Raw genomic sequence first — 21,467 nt, forward strand, 5'->3', positions numbered from 1 at the left:
TTAAAGGAACTTACCTGGCCTTATCTCACTTGGAGTGAAGCTCGTCCTCAGCCTCTCGAGACAAAGCGTTCCTGCTCTGTCTCCCTCTACTCTGTTTGTTTACATATTTGGTAGATACGTAAACAATTGTGGATAATCATGAAAGCCTTTCATTCAGGAAAATATTGATAATACTAATATTTTAAACATTTTGCAAATGATATTCTAGTATGGAGGTCATTGATCAGGAAAAAAGATCAATATTGGATTGACACCAATAAATCACTCTGAAACCATTAGAAAGATTTTGCTCGAGGATGATCTGCATAATTTATTCACATACTGGGTGATTCAAAACTGCCTTTTTTATGAAACAACAAATTCATAAAACAACAAAGCACGGCAGACACACCACAAAACTTAGTCATCCAGAATTTTTTTTGTCAAACTGGCAGCATTACAGTTCTGATCTTTTTAAGGATGACAATGAAATGTTTGACTAATTGCAGTACAAATTGGTGAAGAGAAACTAACCATTGAGTCCATTTTAATGGACTGCTACAAAAATGTTAAGGTTCATTAGATTTGAGAACTGTTCACTACTGTATGTTAACATACCAAGTCTCTATTCAAATGTTGTAGCCAATAGTTTACTCAGGCCACTAACAACTTTGCAGGTCTATATGGATAGTGATAGATAAGGAAGATTAGAGGTGCAACAAATGGGCTCTGGGAGAGCACTTTGCCAATGAGGAAGCAGCAGTAGAATAATCTGAACTTTAGAACCAGAAGTGATATCAATGAAACATGGAGAGTGATTAATGCAATCACATTTCTCCTAAAGTAGTAAGGGGCATAATCTCAGCAGGTAAAACGATAAGAATACCAATGGTATCTCACAAAATAGATGTCAGATATGGTCGTAGTGTCTTGAAGTAGAGAATGATATAGGAGCTTAGTAGGTCAGTATGAATGCTAATCTATTAAGGAAATGTATAGTCCTGTTTAAGGATTCATCCTTGGCGATTCGATTACATGCTCCCTCGAGGTGATGACCTATGTAGACACGACATCAGCTTCTACATGCTGGTTCACAGCATCTAGCCAATCTAAGAGTTCCATTCTCAGACTGCTAAATAGGACTGCAGTCTGGTGCTGAGGAAACCATAGCATGCTCGATCCCATACTCACCCAACACCACAGATAAGACAATTCATGATGGAACTAGTTTTGTGAAGAAACTCTAATGCATATTGTTATGCATTATTCCATTGTGAAATGTGAAACTAGTACTTGTTCTTGGCCATAGCATTAGTTCTGCACTTAATGATGGGCTAAGTCAAATAGAACCTCCTTTTAACTAATACAAGTAAAACTGTGTTAATAAGAGGAGCCTTGGTGTCTCATTGAATATCCATACTTTTTATTATACCATGCAGAGAGAAAGAGAATGAATGAGTCATTTTGAAAAATCTTGGAAGTTTTTAAATAAATTTGTGGCTAATATATGACATTCTACTGCTGGGATTCATGACATAAAACATCTCAGAACTTAAGTGTCATTTTTAACAGTCTGATCGTTTCAAAGTTTAGTCATCTGTGCCAAATTTTCATTTATGCTTTAGGCATTTTTTGAACCAATTAGTGGCCCTTCTTCATTGAAACCAGAAAACACATCCTCACAGAGGAAAACAACACAAAACAGGAGCAGATAAGATGTACCTGCACCGTTACAATACAAGTGTAACACAATTATATGATGCTGCACTGTTAGATTTTACCAACCAACTCTGTGGTTGCTAGTGAATAATCAACTCAGTGATATCCATAGCTGTTTCTGCACCAAAAACAGTAATGCACGTAAATGTTTCTCTGTGACTGAGCATCTTGATTTTCTTTCAGTCACTTCAAATTCAGAGCTTAAATCCTGAGTGAATAGCTACAATCCCCATGGTCAAGTTGTTATATTCCACTTTGTAAAATCCAGCATCCTCAATCATTTCTCTGAACTCCTCCTGGAAATAAAGACACAAATGAAAGCAATGACTACCTCAATTCATGAGAGCTTTGAAGTGGAGGCCCAGCAGCCGTTCGACAACAAAATAAAACACACCTAGTTAGGAATGTTCCCTTATAACACTGTAACCTAGCTGGAAGATTTACAAGGAAGTTGATAAATAAGGACAATTAAAAGGTAAGTGCTGGCTGATCTCAGAAGTGGGACTCTAATCTCAGAAAATTGAAACCTTACACCATAGATTTTAGAGAGAAACCACTGCATGGAAGCTATTGTATTTCCAATAAGATCTTTTACAGAGGGCTATTTTGCTCTATACACGGTGTGTGTACAAAAAAGTAGATCCTGCAATCTACAGTACAGACTATCCAGTCATCTTATTACTTCTGTGTGTAGGACTCTGCTTTGGGCAAACTGCCCGACATAGTTCTGTCATTACCTACTATAATTTCATTAGCTGTAGAGGTCTGGACTGTCACATTGGTGAAATGGAAAACACAAATGTGAGTTCATGTTGATAAAAAGTAGCGAAGCAGCTCAGGAAAAGGTGGAAAAGGCAGAAGATGACAACATTTCCAGCTCTGGACAGTCGTGGAAGTTGCAGCAACACTTCGGTTCAGATAATGTCCACACAAGGAAGGTGTCTGAAGAGCACAGCAGGAACTGGAGCCATCTGGCTTTTGGAGACAAGATAAGGATGAAATGGAAGGATGCAAGGCACACTTACCATAACTAAGGACCATTACTAAACTCAAAGTATCATCAGTTGTTCTTTGCTTGTAATTTCTACTGACTTTTAACACCTGTATTATGAATAGCGATTGATCTTGCAAATAAGGAAATTGAACATACACAAAGTTACTAATTGGTCAATATCTGTAACTGCTAGTTGATTTTGCATAAAAGTGGCATTCCTCTGTTCAGACTCGAGAGGAACAGTGCTGTGACAGAGGTCATGCTGTTCTCTCTGTGCACAAGTAAATGAAGTATAAGGAATGAGTGAGAGTTTTCAGTCCAGTTAATTGGCGACAACACAGTCAACCTCAGCCCTCCATTTGAAATTTGTTTATGGACAGTGGAACCTATAATGTGTAAAATATAATTGAAACTGTAACAGCCAGCTTTAAGTAGTCAGACATCAAGTAACAATTTAGTTAGAGCCACATCTAAACATTAGTTCCAAAACTGATTACAACTCTCACAAGTATATAAGTTGAAGGCTTTAAAGTATTCTAAGTACTTATATTACCTGCTGAGGAAATCGCTGGATACTTTCCACCAGGTACTGGTAGGATTTCCAGTCACCAGCAATGACCTCCCCCAGTACAGGTATCACTTGAAAACTGTACAGACTGTAAAGACTGGGCAAAAGAGAACAAGTACAAGCACTAAGTTAATAAGCCTCAAAATCAATAAAGAGCAATGTTCAAAAATGTTATACAAAACATTTGTTTCCTGGATACAATATTCCAACTGTGGCCTAACAAATGTTTTTTTTAAATAATTTTTTTATTAGTTTTTCAAAATATTTTACAAAATTAAAAACCCCAAATCCCAATGAGGAGCATTAATACAGTGCAAGATTAAGCATACAACAACAATATGCTACAAAGGAAGAGAATTTAACAAAAAAGCACCTAAATTAAAGACAAGTGAGCTTAGTGTCCTCCCCAAGCCCCACACCACAAGAAAAAAACAACTCCAGACCAACCACCACACAGTATAGAGAGTATAAGTCCGGACAGTCAAACTCCCAGACTGTGAATACACTTAGTAACAGAGGATAATAATGCCTACTACCAGAAAAAAAAGGGAGCTGAAAGCAAGGGACCGAAAAGAAGAAAAAAAAGAAAAAAAAACCCTAGTCAAGAGGAAGGTTATGAAAGTACTCGATAAAAAGGTCCCCAGACCTTATGGAACTTTAGATCCGAATTAAGAACTGAATAGTGAATTTTTTCGAGGTCCAAGCAGGCCATAATGTCGTTAAGCCATTGTGCATGAGTGGGCGGGGCAACATCTCTCCATCTAAGGAGGATCAAGCGTCTCGCCAGGAAAGAGGCAAAGGATAGTATTCGGCATTTGGTCGGACCCAGACATAAACCTGTCTCACCCCAAAAACTGAACAGAGCAATTAAGGGGTTAGGTTCTAGGTGCTGATTCAGAATACCCGATAATGTAGTGAAGACATCTTTCCAGAATTTCTCCAAGCTAGGACAGAGCCAGTACATATGGATGAGAGAGGCCACGCCCCTCTTGCATTTATCACAGAGCGGACTAATGCCAGGGTAGAATCGAGATAGTTTAGATTTAGACATATGGGCTCTATGAACAATCTTAAACTGTAAGAGGCAATGGCGAGCACAAAGGGAGGTTGAGTTAACCGATTTGAGAACTGAGTCCCAGCTCTCCTCGGATAAGGAGATATTTAAATCCTTCTCCCAGGCCATTTTAATTTTATCCACAGGGGCCCGTTGTAAGGCTGCTAGTTTATCTCGGATAATTGAAATTAAACCTTTACCTAGTGGATTAATGGAAAGAAATAGGTCCATAGCATTTTTCGCAGGCATTTCAGGAAAGTTAGGAATTAAAGGAGCAGTAAAGTGTCGGATTTGGAGATAACTGAAAAAGTGAGCGTTAGGCAGGTTGAACTTAACAGAGAGCTGCTGAAAAGAAGCGAAGCGATTATCAATGAAGAGATCTTCAAAATGTCTAATGCCCTTCCTGTACCAGACATGGAATGCTGAATCGTACGTAGTAGGTAAAAAAAGGTGATTATGTGTGACAGGGCTAGAAACGGAAAACCCCTGGAAACCATAGCATTTCCTGAACTGAGCCCATATACGCAAAGTGTGTCTAACCAGAGGATTAGCTATTGATCTGGGCAGACTGCTAGGGAGTGCAGAGCTAAGTGCAGATATAGATAATTCTTTAGTGGAGCTCAACTCCATTGCCACCCAGTTAGGGCACTCGGGTTGGCCGTGGAAGAAAGACCAAAAGGTAGCACAACGTATATTAGCTGCCCAATAATATAAGCGAAAGTTAGGTAAAGCCATGCCACCCTCTTTTTTAGATTTTTGGAGGTGGATTTTATTAATTCTAGCGCGCTTATTCTGCCACAGATATGACAAAATAATAGAGTCTAAGGAATCCAAAAAAGATTTAGGAATAAAAATTGGGATAGATTGAAATAAGTATAAAAATTTGGGGAGAACATACATTTTAACAACATTAATACGACCTACCAAGGACATAGATAGAGGTGACCATTGTACCAGACTCTGTTTTATAGCATATGAAAGATTGACAAAGTTTTCACGAAAGAGATCTTTAAACTTCCTTGTAACTGTAATTCCAAGATAAGTAAATTGATTATGGACTACTTTAAAAGGGAGATCACGAAATATTAGTTCTTGTGCTTCTTTATTAATTGGGAAAAGTTCACTCTTATGTAAGTTGAGTTTATAGCCAGAGATCTGGCTAAACTGGTCAAGAAGTGAAAACATTAGAGGTAAGGATGTAGATGGATTTGAGAGAAAGAGTAATAAGTCATCAGCATAGAGAGAGACTTTATGCTCAACACCCCCTCTCCAAATCCCGGTCAATTCAGGACAATTTCGAAATGCTATCGCCAGAGGTTCTATAGCCAAATCAAAGAGAAAGGGACTTAAGGGGCATCCCTGACAGGTGCCACGTTTGAGATTAAATACTTGGGATTTCTGAAAATTAGTTAGAACAGAAGCAGTAGGACACAGGTACAGCAATTGGATCCAAGAGATGAAACTTTGCTAACAAATGTTTTGTACAGTTGTACCATGACCTTTAAGGAGCCGATGTTCTGTGCCCTGGCTAATGAAGTTATTCATCACTATGTCACCTTCATAAATTCCACTTACTACCCAACAGCATGAACATTGAATTTTCCATCTTCAGTAATGTACACATCCAGTGTTCCTCCACATAAACTCACCCATCTACCTAGCTTTACACTCCCTTTGATCACTTTTCCTTGCCAATCCCCTCAGCTATTTATTTACAACTTATTGCAATAATTTAAGTTAAAGTCTGTCCCGAGCCTTATAGGCTCATCAGGCCAGTGCTTATGCTGGTTTCCGTGACGTGAAGCAACTGAGAGTAAAAATCCTTACCCCCCACCTATTGGATGCCAGCCTATCACAAGGTTAACCCCCAGCATTTTGCCGGTACTCATTTTCAGCCGGGTGGGCTGGAATAATGTGTGGTTAAGTGTCTTGCTCAAGGACACAACACACTGCCTCGGCTGGGGCTCAAACTCACAACCTTCAGATCGCTAGTCCAACGCCTTAACCTAGTGGTTGCCAACCCGTCGATCACGATCGACTAGTCTGTCTTTGAGACTTTCCCAGTAGATCCCGGAAAAAAAAAGAAAAATAAATACACAAATACTGTTGAGGGATTGTTTCCGTGTTACGGGGTTTTAGTTCCGTTCTTTCTGCCCAGTGCGCATGCGTGTAGCTCCCCCATGCTACAGTGTTATTCAGTGGTCCCCAACCACCAGGCCGGGAGCAAACAATATGAGTCAGCTGCACCTTTCCTCATTACCTGTCAGCCCACTGTAGAACTTAAACCCACACGAGGTCATCAGTCGCCTAACCGCAGTGACACCCTCGCGCCAGGGATCACTGGTCGGCCTCGCACGGCCGGCAGGAAGTGCTGTCGCTACTGGCCTGGAGCGCTGCCTCTAAACCTGTTTAACACACCGAATGTTCGTGGGGAACCCGGTGCTAAAATATTCGCAGACGACCTAATTCAGGCTCAGCGTTTCTTAAGTATCAGAGCAGCTACCTCGCTGTGATCTACTGAAACAAACTTTTGTCGGCTGATAGATCCTACGGGGGGGGGGGGCATGTGCCCTGTTGCACTCCTCGGTCGGTTGCTCGCTCACTCCGGACTGCGACCGCTGCGGCCCCAGCACGGGGACCTCTGGCCCTGACCTTGTCCTCTCACCCGACCCACGAACAACCGCACCTGGCCAAGGCGTCTGGCGGGTGGGAGGCTGTCTGAGGCAATGAAGCCCTCAAAACTGCTTCGGCACCTCGAGTCCAAGTGCCTCGCACTTAAAGACAAACGTGTTGAGTTTTGTGAGCGGAAAATACATGAGCAGCGCGGAACAGAAGCTAAGTGCCGAGAGCCGTGAAAACTAAATTGTGGAATAGACTGGACATAAGGAACCTGCTTTGAGTATCGCTGTAATCCAGTCATGATTAACACCACCCCCCCCCCACCCCACCGTCGGCCGGTCTGCAAGAATATTCTCAATATTAAACCGGTCCGCAGTGCATAAAGGGTGGGTACCCCTGGTGTTCATATATTATTTCCACTTCCGGGTTGCGGGATTTTACTTCTGGTCTTTTCTGCCCTGGTGCAAATGCGTGTAACTAGTCGATCTGGGGTTGATCTTGCCGAGGTAGGGGATCTTGGGCTTAAAAAGGTTGGTGACCTCTACCTTAACCACTTGGCCATGCGCCACACATTGCAATAATTTGGCTGATGGAAATCAAACAGCACATTTTCAGATGTGCTGACAATACAAAACCAGGTGGAATTACGAGGAAGGAGTGGGTCACATTTATCGTATGGGAGCGCAGTGACAATTTGGTACTTTGCTTCCAGGGATGATAAATTTGCTGTATGTGGAGAGATTGACTCAAGCAGGATTTGAGTTATTACAACTTGCAAGGATGAGAGGCAATCTCATTGAGTTGGATGAAAAGAATTTGATTTGGATGAAGAGCCGAACCAGAGGTACAGTCCCACAATAAACAGCAGGACATTTACGATTGAGGTGATGAAAATCTTCTTTACTTTGGAGGTTGGTAAAACTTTGAAATTATCTATCTCAGGGGGCTGTGGAGGCTTGAGCACTGAGCTAATTTAAAACAAAGATCAACAGATTTTGGAATATTAGTGACATTGGAACAGTGCAGTGTAATGTTATTCAGTTAGAAGGTTAGCTTTGAAGTGCAGAGCTGCCGAAAAGTGCCAGTTGGCTAATTCTGTTTTTGCTTTTCTAAAGAGAAAGCCAGCTTCCAACTTAGTAATAATCTTCAAAATAGACGGATACTCAGCAGTTGAAGTAGGGAGAGAAGCAATTGGAACATTTCCAGTAAAGGATCTTTCATCAGAATTGGAAAGATGTGAAAATAAGCATGTTTTAAATTGGAAGGAAGAAGAGGCGTGGAGAGAATAGAGGGAATATCTGTGATAGGGTAGAATCCAAGGTTTTCTTGGTGACACAAATGCTGCTGATACCACCTGAGAAAAGCTGATGAATGTTTGTCAATCTCAGTTGATCTGTCTGGAGATGTATAAATGGAGAGAGTTGAACGAGTGGAAAATGCTGGAACTGTGCGATAGAGAAAAACAATGCTCAGTAGAATGGGCAGCAGCTCTGAAGAAAGGAAACCAGATTTAGTTACGTCAGAAATGGCCAGTTCTGACACAAACAGGAAGGACCTCTGATCGCAAACAATAATTTTACTAATCATTCCGCAGACACTGCTTCACTACACAGTAGCTCCTGTGTTTTTTTCATTACAGTTTTCCAACAATGACAGTTTGTTCTTCAATTTTCCCCCAGTGTTATTTGCTTACAGCAGTTATTTCTGCTTCATTAATGCTGCTTTACTTTAAGTACCTGGAAATAATTGGATTCTCTACTTTGCTGAATTCCAGACACAGGAACCTTCCACCCGGCTTCAACACCCGATAGGCCTCCTGCAATACCTGATGAGGAAAAAAAAGAACATTTAATACTAGAATTTCCTCCTGAGATACTCTACTGCTTCATCAAGTTAAGATGAGAGTGCTTTAACAGAAACTTTATATGCAACAGAGACATCGTTGTTGAGGTGGAAACAGATATATTGGGCAAAGTGCACTGCATTTAAACCTCGACTCCAAAACAGTTCAGCATTTTCTTTGTTTAGAATTTTATTAAAATTTTAATTCCACGCTTTCCAGAACTAAAACAGTGAACATTCAAACCAAGGTAGCTTATGTTAACACTGTTACCATGTTGATGAGAAAAGCAGTATGAACCATTAGGAGAATCATCTAAAGTCTGCTCACATTGGGGTTATAAATTCAATCCATTTATTCCAAATTTGATAAAATTTTTCTTCCTGAACTCTCAGGGAGTAAGTCATCCTTTCCATTTTAAATATTTCCAAAATAAATTTAGGCCATTCTTCTAAAGTAGGTGATACAGGATTTAGCCACTTTCTGGTGATTGATTTCGTACTTGCCGCTAAAAGGGCCTGCAGCAACTTTTTATCTTCCTTCTGTTCCGAAAACAATACATGCCCCAAATAGAGAGCCACAAAGTCCAGAGGTATCTGTATCTTAAATACCTTAACTAATATTCTGTGAATACCTTTCCAATATAAACTTAATTTAGGGCAATCCCAAAAAATATGGAAATGATTTGCCTCCTTGGAGCCACATCTCCAACACAACACGTTTGTGTCCTTATATTTTTCCTGGTATGGGGTCTTGAAGTAGCTTATAATATTTTTCCAGCAATGTTCCAAAGAGTTAGTTGAAGACCACTGAAAACTGCATATTTTTTCCCCAAACTACCTCTGAAAGCACCAACCCCCCTTCTTTCTCCCACTTCTGTTTAAAATACAATGTGTTTTCATTTTTGGCATGAGAGAAGGCATTGTATAATCGAGAAATTGATTTACTTGGTATTGAGATGTAAGCCAAATTCAAAATCTTGAAAACTTCTAATTCTGCTGTTGATAAGTCTGTACATCTACAACTCTGGTTAAAGTAGTGTCGTATTTGAAGGTACTAAAAAAGTCGTCGTGTCCTAGGCCGTGTTTGTCTTGCAGGGATTGAAAATTTTGTAATGCACTTTTACGTGTGTCAGCTCAGCATTTTCAATGGCTGGATTGGGAGAATAACTGGAAGTGGCAAAGGAAAGCTTCCTCTCAGAAGTGATCACAACTTAGTCACGGCTGATTCTGTGCAGGTACTTACGTGATCAATGTGTGTACAATTTCTAATTCCAAAGGCAATTGTATAAAAATCAAACTTGTCATCATCAAATGGTAACTCTTCAGCATTTCCCACCACCCAGGACAAACCTGCAAGGAATAAACAAATATGAACATTGAGATACAGTATCCTATAATCTTCTTACTCAAAAAGTACTCCTTCCAACTAATTTTCCTCACAACCAACTCTCATCTGACCTCTAATTGATGTTTGTATTTTACCCATGGGCAAACAGTAAGAGCTGGACTAAGTTTATCTCAGGAGAATTATATCACCAGGACAAAGATACTGGAAGACAGCCAGAACTGGAGCTTTTTGGGGAAATGTCTAAACATTGTAAAAATTGATTCAGCATACAAGGAATCTTTAGTGATGCAGCTTCAAAACATTCCAATCAATTTCACAAGCATCCACTAATGTACAATCTAATATAAATTGTAATCCAGGTTCTCTCCCAACAAGGATCCACCTTTAATGGAGAACTGTCTGCATATTTCATGAAGTAATCAGACAAGGACTTACCAAACAAGGGGAGATACAATGAAGGATGGTGAAAAGCTTGGTTAGACAATGTCTTAGAAATGAGTAGGAAAATGAGAGATAGACAATGTGGAAAGAGGCTTTGTCAGAGCTAAATATTAACACTTGTAACGATCAGAAATTGGAGGAACGGGATGCAGAGTAGAAAAAGGCTGTATGGGATTATAGAAGTGTGAGGACATGGCACACTTCAATTGGCAGCACTTTTAATTGCAGGTAATATATGGCACCCAATGTAGGTTAGCAAGGAGAGCAGTGATTTGCAAGTGGACCTTGCCTGGCATAAGAATTTTATGAGACAGTGGAAGGACTTGAAAACAAGGACATGAATTTTAAACTGAAGTCTTTGCTCAACTGGGTGCAACACAGGGGAATTTGGACAGAGCCTGGATATCTGGATATGGGCAGCAGGATTTGAATGATTTCAAGTTCATGGAGGTGGGTGACCATACAGGTCTGTATAGGAATGGTCAGGTCTGAAGGAATATGTAAGGGTTTCAAAAGAAGTGAAGCTGAGGAATGGGGAGAGAACAGCAACATATCTGAAGCATAAACAACAATGTTACTGATGGGACAAATGGAAGCTCATCCCTAGAAAGCTTAATAAATCCAATAATCTCAAAACAAAATAGGCCTTTGACAAACTAGCCTGATCAAGTACTGCAGTACCTGATGATACAGTACAAAAATATAGTCGTGGCCCAGAAATTGATCCCTCTCTTGGCTCCAACCACTCCCTATTGTAGCTTTCTCCATTACTGGTGAATTTGCTCATTCTCTAAAACAGGAACTGAGCACTTGCACAATGAACGACATGATCCTTCTGGATACACAAACAGAACTAATATCAAAGCTTTCAATCTCTCTCAATCCACCAGTATTGGGATAACTACCATCCATCTTCCACCAGGTCTCGCTCCGCCCCCCACATTTTTTTATACTGGCCAACTCCCTCTTTCTTTCTAATCCTGATGAAAGCTCTTCATTGACTGTCCATTTACTTCCAAGCTGTGCCTGACACACTGAGTCCACCAGGGTCTGTATGTTGCATGAGATAATTCAAAGTTTAAAGTACATTTAAAGTACATAAACATAATACAACCTTGAGATTTGTCTCCTTACAGGCAGCCACAAAGCAACCCAAAAACACCCATTAAAAAAAGACTGACAAACATGCAATGTGCAGAGAGAAAAAAAATTGTGCAAACAACAAACGAGAAAATCTGCAGATGCTGGAAATCCACAGCAACACCCACAAGGTGCTGGAGGAACTCAGCAGCCCAGGCAGCATCGGTGGAAGTGAATAAACAACTGATGTTTTGGACCGAGACCAATTTGTTGATGTTCCCATTCGCTTTTACTTTCCCATCCACTGAGAGGAAATAAATTAGATTTAAATGTACATTACCTTCAGAATAGTTCAACTGTTCTGCCTTTTGTTTTCCAACCTTTAACATTTCCTTATTAATATCACAGATTACTGCTTTGGATTCCAGATCTGAATCAGCTTCATTTTGCTGTTGATAAGCATCACTGATTTGTTGCCATGAAGGACTCTGGTGAAGTTTCACTGCTTGCCGTCTTCGTCTTTCTTGCTGCGATTTTACATAATCCATAAACCTGAAGGCAATATCTCCTGAAAAAAATAAAAAGCATTTTTAATTCTTTTATAATCCTCCCGATCTGAGCAAGAGCCTTGCAAACCAGGAAAGTCCCAAACATAATCCTCCAATCGTGTAGCATTAAATAATCTGCATCACAGTGATAGGGCACAATAAAGATGGGGAGCACAGTGACAAGTGAGATAATACATTAAGTATCAGCCATTCCTAAATGCTGTCAAACATTGCTTACTGAATCAATGTCCTTTCAGCAAAGAAGACTGATTTGGACTCATCCGTGATGTTTGTTAAACATAAGGAGTCGACACACTTTAGAGGTAGTCAGCCCATCAGGTTAATCTAATTACCCGAACAGAGTTTAAAAATTCACGATATATTTTACTCAGGACAATGACGCGGTAGTTTCCTACATCTGTACTACTTAAAGGCAAGTATCACCAGGCAACTAGTTAAACAACTGTCAACTTCTTAAGAATATAAAATATAAGAACAGAAAGTATTAATCAAACCTAATCTAAACGTACATGTTATTTTCACTTAACAATATTCACATTGTAACTAACATAACAGTTTCTCTTCCTACTATGCTACTACAATTCTACACTGCAGTCATTGAGTCTGTCCTGTGCACCTCCATCATTGTGTGGTTTGGAGCCACCACCAAGCAGGATAGAACCAGACTACAGCGCACAGTGAGGACTGCCGAGTGCATTATTGGAGCCTCCCTGCCCTCTATTGTGGACCTGTACTCTTCCAGGTTGAAGAAGAGGGCGGGGAACATCATAAAGGACTCCTCCCATCCTGCGCACGGACTGTTTGATCTGCTTCCGTCTGGTAGGTGCTTCAGATCTCTCCAGACTAAGACTAATAGGCACTGGAGAAGTTTTTTCCCTACTGCGGTCACTTTGCTGAACAGTTAACTGCCGGTTAACTGTCAGCTAACTATTACTTGGATTGCACTACCTGTATGTACAATTTATATTTTCATTTATATTTATCATTATTATTGTTATGAGCAGAGAGACAACATCTGCCGGAAGTAAATTCCTTGTATGTGCATAGGTACTTGGCGATTAAAGTCTGATTCTGATTCTGATTTCTTCAGTACTTCATGAGAACCTACAGAATGCCAGGAAATTTCTTACCCCAATGACATTCAACAATAAAAATAACTGAAAGCTGGCCAAACAGCTTCAAAGTAGACTATAAAGCACAAGAATGAAGTTACTGTTATAGGAAAAAAATCAGTGCTAACTTCAATACATCTACCCTGATGTTCGGTGGAGAAAATTGGAGCAATTACAGAGCAGCCTTTGCTGATCTCAGTTGAATGTTGTGTATCTGTACTGGGGGAGTAAAAAGGAGGAAGAAAAATAATTTATACTCCTTTGTCTTAATCAGCGATCCCCGCTAAAAGTGTATGTATACCTCAAAAAAAGCATGGTAAAGCTTAGAAAGCTATACTGTACAGTTTAAATACATGGAAATACTACTAATTCATCAAGATTCTGGAGAAAAGAGTAATTACAAAATCATGCACGAGAAATTAAATTAGCAGCAGCAGGAGCAACCAAAAGAAATATATTTTCCAGTATTCAAGCAATTAAGTAACATGCATTCCCTCTGTAGTAAAATAATAGTGTAGGCAGATTTAGAATGAGTGGAATCAAAAAGCGGACAATATACATTACATTGCACACGCTTTCTAACACAGCATGGATTTCCCCCATGTTGCTGTTTCTTCCAACATTTTAAAGGTGTACTTAATTGTTAATTAAGCTTAATGTAGGTTATGGGCAAAAGAAACAAATGGAGAGTTGTTCGAAAGCTGGAAAAAAGAGTATTTCAGGGTAAAGGTAGAGGGAAATGAGAGGATTATGGGACAAATGATTGTTTTCCTGTCAGCAGCCATGGACCTGATGAGCCAAATATCCATCTTCTCTGTTCTTATAAATACAAAATACACATGGGCACATTACACGGCACAATATAATGTAATTTCATCAATGTAAATGGCAGAAGTAGACTAAACAAAAGAGTGTAGCAGTATAATGTGGAGTATGTGAAATACGGACTTATAGCAGCATCAATCAATCAACAGCAGCCAATGTGTCTGTTTTACTTTTACAAATGAGACACTGAAACCATCCAGGCTCCTCAAGCATTTGAAGAGAACATATTCTGATAAAGAAAATGAAACCTGGCTTATTTTCAGTCACTTTGTGGGAACTTCCAGAAATAGAAAACATTTCAAAAGATATCTGCCAACACTTCACAACAAAACAGTGTTGTTTGCTTGCTTCATATAACATTTCATGGTTCACTGCTAAATCTGGAAAGCCCCATACAATTGGAGAAGAACTGATTCTGCCAGCAGTAACGAAGTATGATTTTGCCTAGGTCACCAGACCTAATAACTAAAGCGATTCCACTCAGCAACAACTGTTCAAAGACAAACAGATGAAATGTCTGAGAATGTAGAAGACAATTGTGTAACATACTTCGGACAACAAGTTGCCCTGCAGTTTATTTAGAGATACAGCACAGGATGGGCCCTTCCAGCCCTTTGAGCTGCACAGTGCAGCAACCCCTAATTTAACCTATCCTGAGGTTAAATTGACAATTATGGGACAATTTACAATGATCAATTACCCTACTAAGTGGTATGTCCTTGGACTGTGGGAGGACCTGGAGAAAACCCGCACATTTTACAGGGAGGACATACAGACTCCTTGCAAACGATGTCGGAATTGAACTGACATCTCGAGCTGTAATAGCGTCACGCTAACTGCCGGGAAACGAATCTTTGCTTTGTTGGTTTGTGGCTGCCTCAGAAAAGGTGAAAGTTTCAAAAATTATTATTTGCAAGGGAAATAGAAACAGATACGAAGGGGGAGTCAATATTTGAGGTTGCTGAGTAATTTTTCCAAACAGGGACATTCCTTTCACCAACCTTCTTTCTTGTACAACAGGTAAAGCACTACCTCAGGGATTTTACTTTCTTGAAAAAAGGTGTACCTAACATATTTACCATTCACTCTGTGATTCACAGACAATATTTTGTTGCAAAAAGTCTAAGTGACAGGCTGCAAAAGTCAATAAATACTGTTATCACAGCAGTAAATAAGATCAAGTCCTACACTCTCAATTCTTGACTATTTCAAGAGATTTGTATTGAGAATGATAAACAGTCTGAATGCTTGCTGCCACACATGTACATCAGATCACTCTCAAAAGGAAACGCTTGAGATGCTTTTATGAACATTTTAAAACAATGATAAAATCCCTTGAAGACTTAAATGCTTCATTTGGTAATCAACTCAAGAGTATTAGGCATGACATTGCTTATTTGTCAGAATTATTTGCAAAGATTAATAAAAATCAATCTTCAATTGCAAGGAAATTATGTGAATCTTTTCAAAATCAAATCAGTTGTCTCGACATTTCTGTCCAAGATATTTCTACTTAAAAGTAACATTGGCCTTTGCGACCTTCTCCAATTTCTGAGCCTCTCTGAATTGGAAGAGGAAGAAAGAATACCAGATGATGGCCATTAAGTATACCGTGTCCATCCGGGTGAGCTGCAGGACATGTCAGAGAGATTTCAGGATCTTGATCCAAGTTCCAGATTGGGTAATAAATCCATTCCAGAACTCTTGTAGTGAGGAATTAACAGGAAGGAAGGAGGAAGAACTACTCTCGCTACAAAATGACTTTGAGCTGAAGCAGAAGTTCAAAAATTCATATCATTTGGTTACAGGAAGAAATCTCTAAATGCTCTCCTGCAGTGTGGAAAAAGGTCAAGATGCTCTTTATTGTCTTTCCAACATCGTAGTTAGTAGGGCACGGTTTCAGTGCCGTCACCCGAGTTCTTTCAAAGCAACGAATCAGACTGCAGATTACTGAACGTGGGGATCTGAGACTCCTTCTGAATGACATTCAGTCAGATGTTGAGAGGCTGATATCTCTGCACCAAGCCTGTCCATCCCATTGAAAGGTGAAAAAGCAATGAAGTAGTGAATAAATACAAGTCTGCAGATGCTGGAAATCCAAAGCAATACACACAAGATGCTGGAGAAACTCAGCAAGTCAGACAGCTTCTAAGGAAATGAATGAACAGTCAACGTTTCAGGCAGAGACCCTTCTTCAAGACTGGAACTGAAGGAAGAAGACACCATAAGTAGTAAATGTGTTCTCTGAAATTGTTGATGAAAAATGTTTTTTCTGTAACTAAATGAAAAATAATTTGTAGCTTTAAATAGATTTGAATAACTTTTGCAATGATTTGTCACCACTTTGAACTTGCATTTCCTATTCTCTTTCACTGTGCTTCATAAATCAAAATTCCTTGTAGATTTTATGTCATGAGAGGGGTGTGGGACACTTGGGATGGGGTCTGGGTACCAAGGTGCTGGTAATCCATAAAAAATTTGAGATTCACTGGTATAAATCATCTGGGTTGACACTTTAAAAAATTGGTCAAGTAGTTAATCCTCAACGTACCAATTTAGCCCTTTGTTTCAAATTTTAATACAAATCACATTCAACTGATAATCAGTTTCTTTCTGAATGTACAAATAATGGAAAATGACTTTCTCTCAATGACTAGGCTACTCGATACTCTCTTTAAAAGCAAGATAACCGTCATAGAGGGTGGCAATATTTTCCTTGCTTGTTTATAACTTAATGTCCAAGATTTTTTAAAGAGACAAAAAAGGTGGTAGTAGCTGGCAGGAAAGCAACCACTTCAAGACTCATAGAATATTCAGATTCTATTAATAGTACAGGAAAATTATGAGTAATTACTGTACCTGTCCCTCCAGCGACATCGAGTAATTTTGTTCCAGGCAGTGGGTTCATTGTATGAAGAAGTGTATCTTTCCACAACCTGTGGATGCCAAAGCTCATGGCGTCGTTCATTACATCATATTTCTCAGCAACATTTTTAAACACTTTGTAAACTGTGAATAAAATAAATGTTATAATTGTAACTGGATTAGACTGCTTTTAAGTACTTTTGATTAAACTTGCATTTATATCCAAAATGCTGACTGGGTACATTACTTTGGCGCAGTGATTGTGTTGGGAGCTGTTATACATAACATCACATCCACATGTATAATCCATATACTGTATACCTATCAACTACATAATTGGTCAAAGCTTCTTTCACTGAAGTTAGGAATGGAAAGCAGGCCACCAAAATTCTTTGTCCACTGTGAGGCAATTTTAACATCCTCACAAATCTCCAGAAAAGGTAAGCTAGTATCTCCATCACTCTAGTCAGACATAATTTGCATTTACAAATTTGTGTTTTATATATCATTTAGTAATCTTTGTATGTGCAGACAATAAACTTTGCCTTTGATTAGAATGTTAGGCAGACAGGCAAATGTCTGAATTCTCCCTTCATTAAAAAAACAAGTGTATTTGCATTCTTTCAGCCTTCTGGCTCTACTCCAACATTCTTGACAGACTGAAAGATTTTGGTGAAGTTATCAATATTTTTCCCATGAGTCTTAGAAACCAATGATACATGCATGATAATAGTTCAAACTAATTTCTTTACTTCTTTATTGTAAAGTGCAGAATCTTGCTGAATGAAGTCAAGTACACAAATCGTATCGTTGCCATGGCGCCTGGCTCACTAGGCTAATTTCATTTTCTGGTTTTAATTTGACCCCATCTTTCTTTTCAGTGTTCTTATTTTATAAATTCTGCCAGAAGATTTCATTCTTTTTTCTAATCATCTGACCATCCTTACTCAGATTTTCTTCTCTGTCTTCATTTTTTCCAGGTTTCAAGTTTGATTGTGAACTTCATATTCATCATAAATTTCCATTTTATTCCTGTACTATCATCATCTAGGGCCTTTAACCTCGGATCCCCATCCTTATCCACAGGAATCCAGCACAAAACAGACTTTGTACTCTGAAGGCCTCTTTCTGCTGGTTATTGACAGAATTTAAATCCACTTGGGCCAGATGCCTTTTCACTAATATTAAACACTTTCAATTAGTTATTCAACCCTTCAAATAGTTATTTTAATTTCTGTAACTTCGTGCTTTTCTTTCAGAGAAGTGTGAAGGGGAAGAGGAAAGGATTCACTGATTTAACACAATTCTCCAACTAAGCAGATGCTAATCAAATTTTGGTTACAGCAAAGACTTTGCTAACATAATAAAGGACATCTGGACATAAGTTTAAAAATGAATAGAATTGCTCTGCTACTTGCTAAATACATAGCTTTATGGTAAAGTTGTTTTCAAATTCATCATTTGCAAACATTCGCCTCACTTTACCAAGGTTACACACAAGGATATCTGCTCATAGACTACTCTTAGAAAGTTTAAGTCATCTTCTGGAACTGATTATCTGTACACTGACACTGCAAAATTACAAAAAAAAGGGAGCTGAAGACCAAGAAAGTATAGCACTGAATTTCATAACAGCCGATGTAACAGAATATAATATAATCCCATCACAGTATGCCGTACGATGACCTGTCTCTCCTCGCACTCCTCCTCCCCCACCCAGCTTAAATCAAGAGATCTAGTTAGATAGATAGATAGATACTTTATTCATCCCCATGGGGAAATTCAACATTTTTTTCCAATGTCCCATACACTTGTTGTAGCAAAACTAATTACATACAATACTTAACTCAGTAAAAATATGATATGCCTCTAAATCACTCTCTCAAAAAGCATTAATAATAGCTTTTAAAAAGTTCTTAAGTAGTTTACTTAAATACATTAAATACAATCAACCCCGGCTGAAACTGCTTCTCTGTCTCTGGATGGTGCTATGTAGAGGATGTTCAGGGTTTTCCATAATTGACCGTAGCCTACTCAGCGCCCTTCGCTCAGCTACCGATGTTATACTCTCCAGTACTTTGCCCACGACAGAGCCCGCCTTCCTTACCAGCTTATTAAGACGTGAGGCGTCCCTCTTCTTAATGCTGCCTCCCCAACACGCCACCACAAAGAAGAGGGCGCTCTCCACAACTGACCTATAGAACATCTTCAGCATCTCACTACAGACATTGAATGACGCCAACCTTCTAAGGAAGTACAGTCGACTCTGTGCCTTCCTGCACAAGGCATCTGTGTTGGCAGTCCAGTCTAGCTTCTCGTCTAACTGTACTCCCAGATACTTGTAGTTAGGATAAACCACCATGATAATCACATTTAAAACACTAAAGCTACCATTTCATCTGGAATAAAACTAATTTCTCTTCCTGTCTCATCCTTTAGGGCTGTAGCTGAGCTACATGGCACCACATTTGGGTACGTGTCTCGATCCAAAGCAAGCCTGTACAATTATCAGAGAGCCAGGTCTTATTTAATTAGACTACCACCAACCCAAAATCATCACTTAAAGTAGCCTGGATCCCTCCACCACTTCGATCAGCTTAAACTTGTAACAGACCCGTACTTGTCAGCAGAAATGATTGAATTTTCTGGGCCTATAATCAATGGTGTTCAGAAGGATGAAGGGAGAGCTCTTTGAAAACTACTGGATACCGAAAGACCAGGAGAGAACATTTCCATTGGTCGGAAAGTCTATGATGAGGGCACAGTCACAGAATAAAAGGATATTCCTTTAAAATTGAGGTGAGAAGGAATTTCTTCAAGCACAGGGTGGGCATTCTGTGAATTCTTTGCCACAAGGGGCTGTGGAGGCTAAGTCGTTGGGTGTATATGAGGTAGAGATAGAAAGATTATTGATAGACAAGTTGGTTAAAGGTTACAGGACAAAGGTAGGAGAATGGAATTTTAAAAAAAGGTGATTGAGCAGCAGGGTAGTCTCAATGGGCCGAACGGCCCAATTCTGCTCCTAGAATCCTATGGTCCAATTGCTGCTGCTTGTTTGACAACGGGCAGAATAGCCCAATTCTACTCTTATACTTAGCCCAGTTTCCTTAAGAGAATACTCGTTACTACCAGAGCCATGATGACATGGGAGGGCCAGAGAGGACAGCACAGACTCAACAGTTACCTCCCGGCCTCAGGAACCTTCCCAGCGCAGCCCGAACCGCCCGCACTCGCACCTCTCTGTGCCTTTTCCGACTCGGGCACAGTCTCAAATCCGAAATGAGTTTCCTTTTGCTCGGCGTTGCCAGAATGAGCTCTAACAGAATCACAGGGTGCAAACCTCGAGCCGTAAATGAGGAAACCCACCGCGCCCCGGGAGTCGGCGGCCAGCAACCGTAGTGACCTACAAACAGCCATTTTGCTATTGACCCCGGAAGTGGAGCTCAAGCTGAGCTCCACTTCCGGGGTAAGCGGCGAACGTCAGGGGTCACGTGAGGCTTCACGCGCCTGCTCCTGTTCCGTTGCTATGGAAGGATTAATGCGGGTTTTCAACAACGATGGTTGTGAATGTTTCCGAACTGGTGTTGTGAGCCCTTTGCACCTCCTACCCGACAATAGCAGCCAGAACGGAACGTGACTGGGACAGTGGGCATCTTGATGATGCAGATCACCACACGCAGAATGTGGAGGAGCTTAACACCCACCGAAAAGAACAAACAGGCCGAGACTCTTCTTCAGGCCTCATATGGATGCTCACTGTGGTAGTGGTGGGGTGGGGCGGGTTGGGTTTCTATGCCTGTGCAGGTTGGAGTCTGTCGGGCCATGGGCTCCTTTTGTTATACGATGAGGCCACCCTCAGGATGGAGGAACACCTTATATTTAGTACGAGTATCCTCCAACCTGATGACATGAATATCGATTTTTCCTTCCGCTTAAAAAAGTTCTCTCCCCCTTCCCTCCCTCCCCACCCTCTTCAATCCCCCTCCTTCCTCATCCTCCCCTTCCCCTCTCTCTCTCTCTTCCCCTTCCCCTCCCCTTTATGATGTTACATTCCATTGTTTTCTGAGGCAAGACTACTAGACGCTGAATTGAAATCAAATGTAAGGTACTGCAAGGGATGGTGATGATAAAAACAGCGCAGACTGGAAACACTCAATAGTTTATTTGCAGAGAAACAGTAAATGTTTCATACTGGTGATCTTCCCTGCTAATCAAATCAAACTGCCAAGTAAAACAAATTTTCTGGTCAAACACAAGGCACTAAGCCCCTGTTGTTCAATGAAAGGAATTTACAATACTGTACTCTGCCAAATGGTTGACTTCAATTGGCCGTGCAGCTTGGGGTCACCAATTTGCTTTTGATCTACTATTTAGTTTCTCATGTGTTTTGCAAACGTGAAGGAGGATCTCTAACAGCAGATTGTGGGAACGTCTGCATAAATCAACAACTAA

At 40.1% G+C, this 21,467-nt stretch overlaps 1 protein-coding gene across 1 annotated transcript; it reads right to left on the reverse strand.

Annotated features, from left to right (window-relative positions):
- Positions 1 to 1,380: 1,380 nt before the first annotated feature.
- Positions 1,381 to 20,441, reverse strand: coq5 (coenzyme Q5, methyltransferase). Its single transcript, XM_073065412.1, has 7 exons — positions 20,252 to 20,441; positions 17,010 to 17,159; positions 11,985 to 12,212; positions 10,019 to 10,125; positions 8,670 to 8,758; positions 3,246 to 3,357; positions 1,381 to 1,994 (listed from the first exon to the last, which is right to left on the reverse strand). Exons 1-7 carry the CDS (start codon positions 20,430 to 20,432, stop codon positions 1,893 to 1,895), a joined length of 969 nt encoding a protein of 322 aa, XP_072921513.1. The 5' UTR covers positions 20,433 to 20,441; the 3' UTR covers positions 1,381 to 1,892.
- Positions 20,442 to 21,467: the final 1,026 nt, after the last annotated feature.

Source organism: Hemitrygon akajei, chromosome 14 (genome assembly GCF_048418815.1).
Source record: "Hemitrygon akajei chromosome 14, sHemAka1.3, whole genome shotgun sequence".
NCBI classification, from domain to species: domain Eukaryota; kingdom Metazoa; phylum Chordata; class Chondrichthyes; order Myliobatiformes; family Dasyatidae; genus Hemitrygon; species Hemitrygon akajei.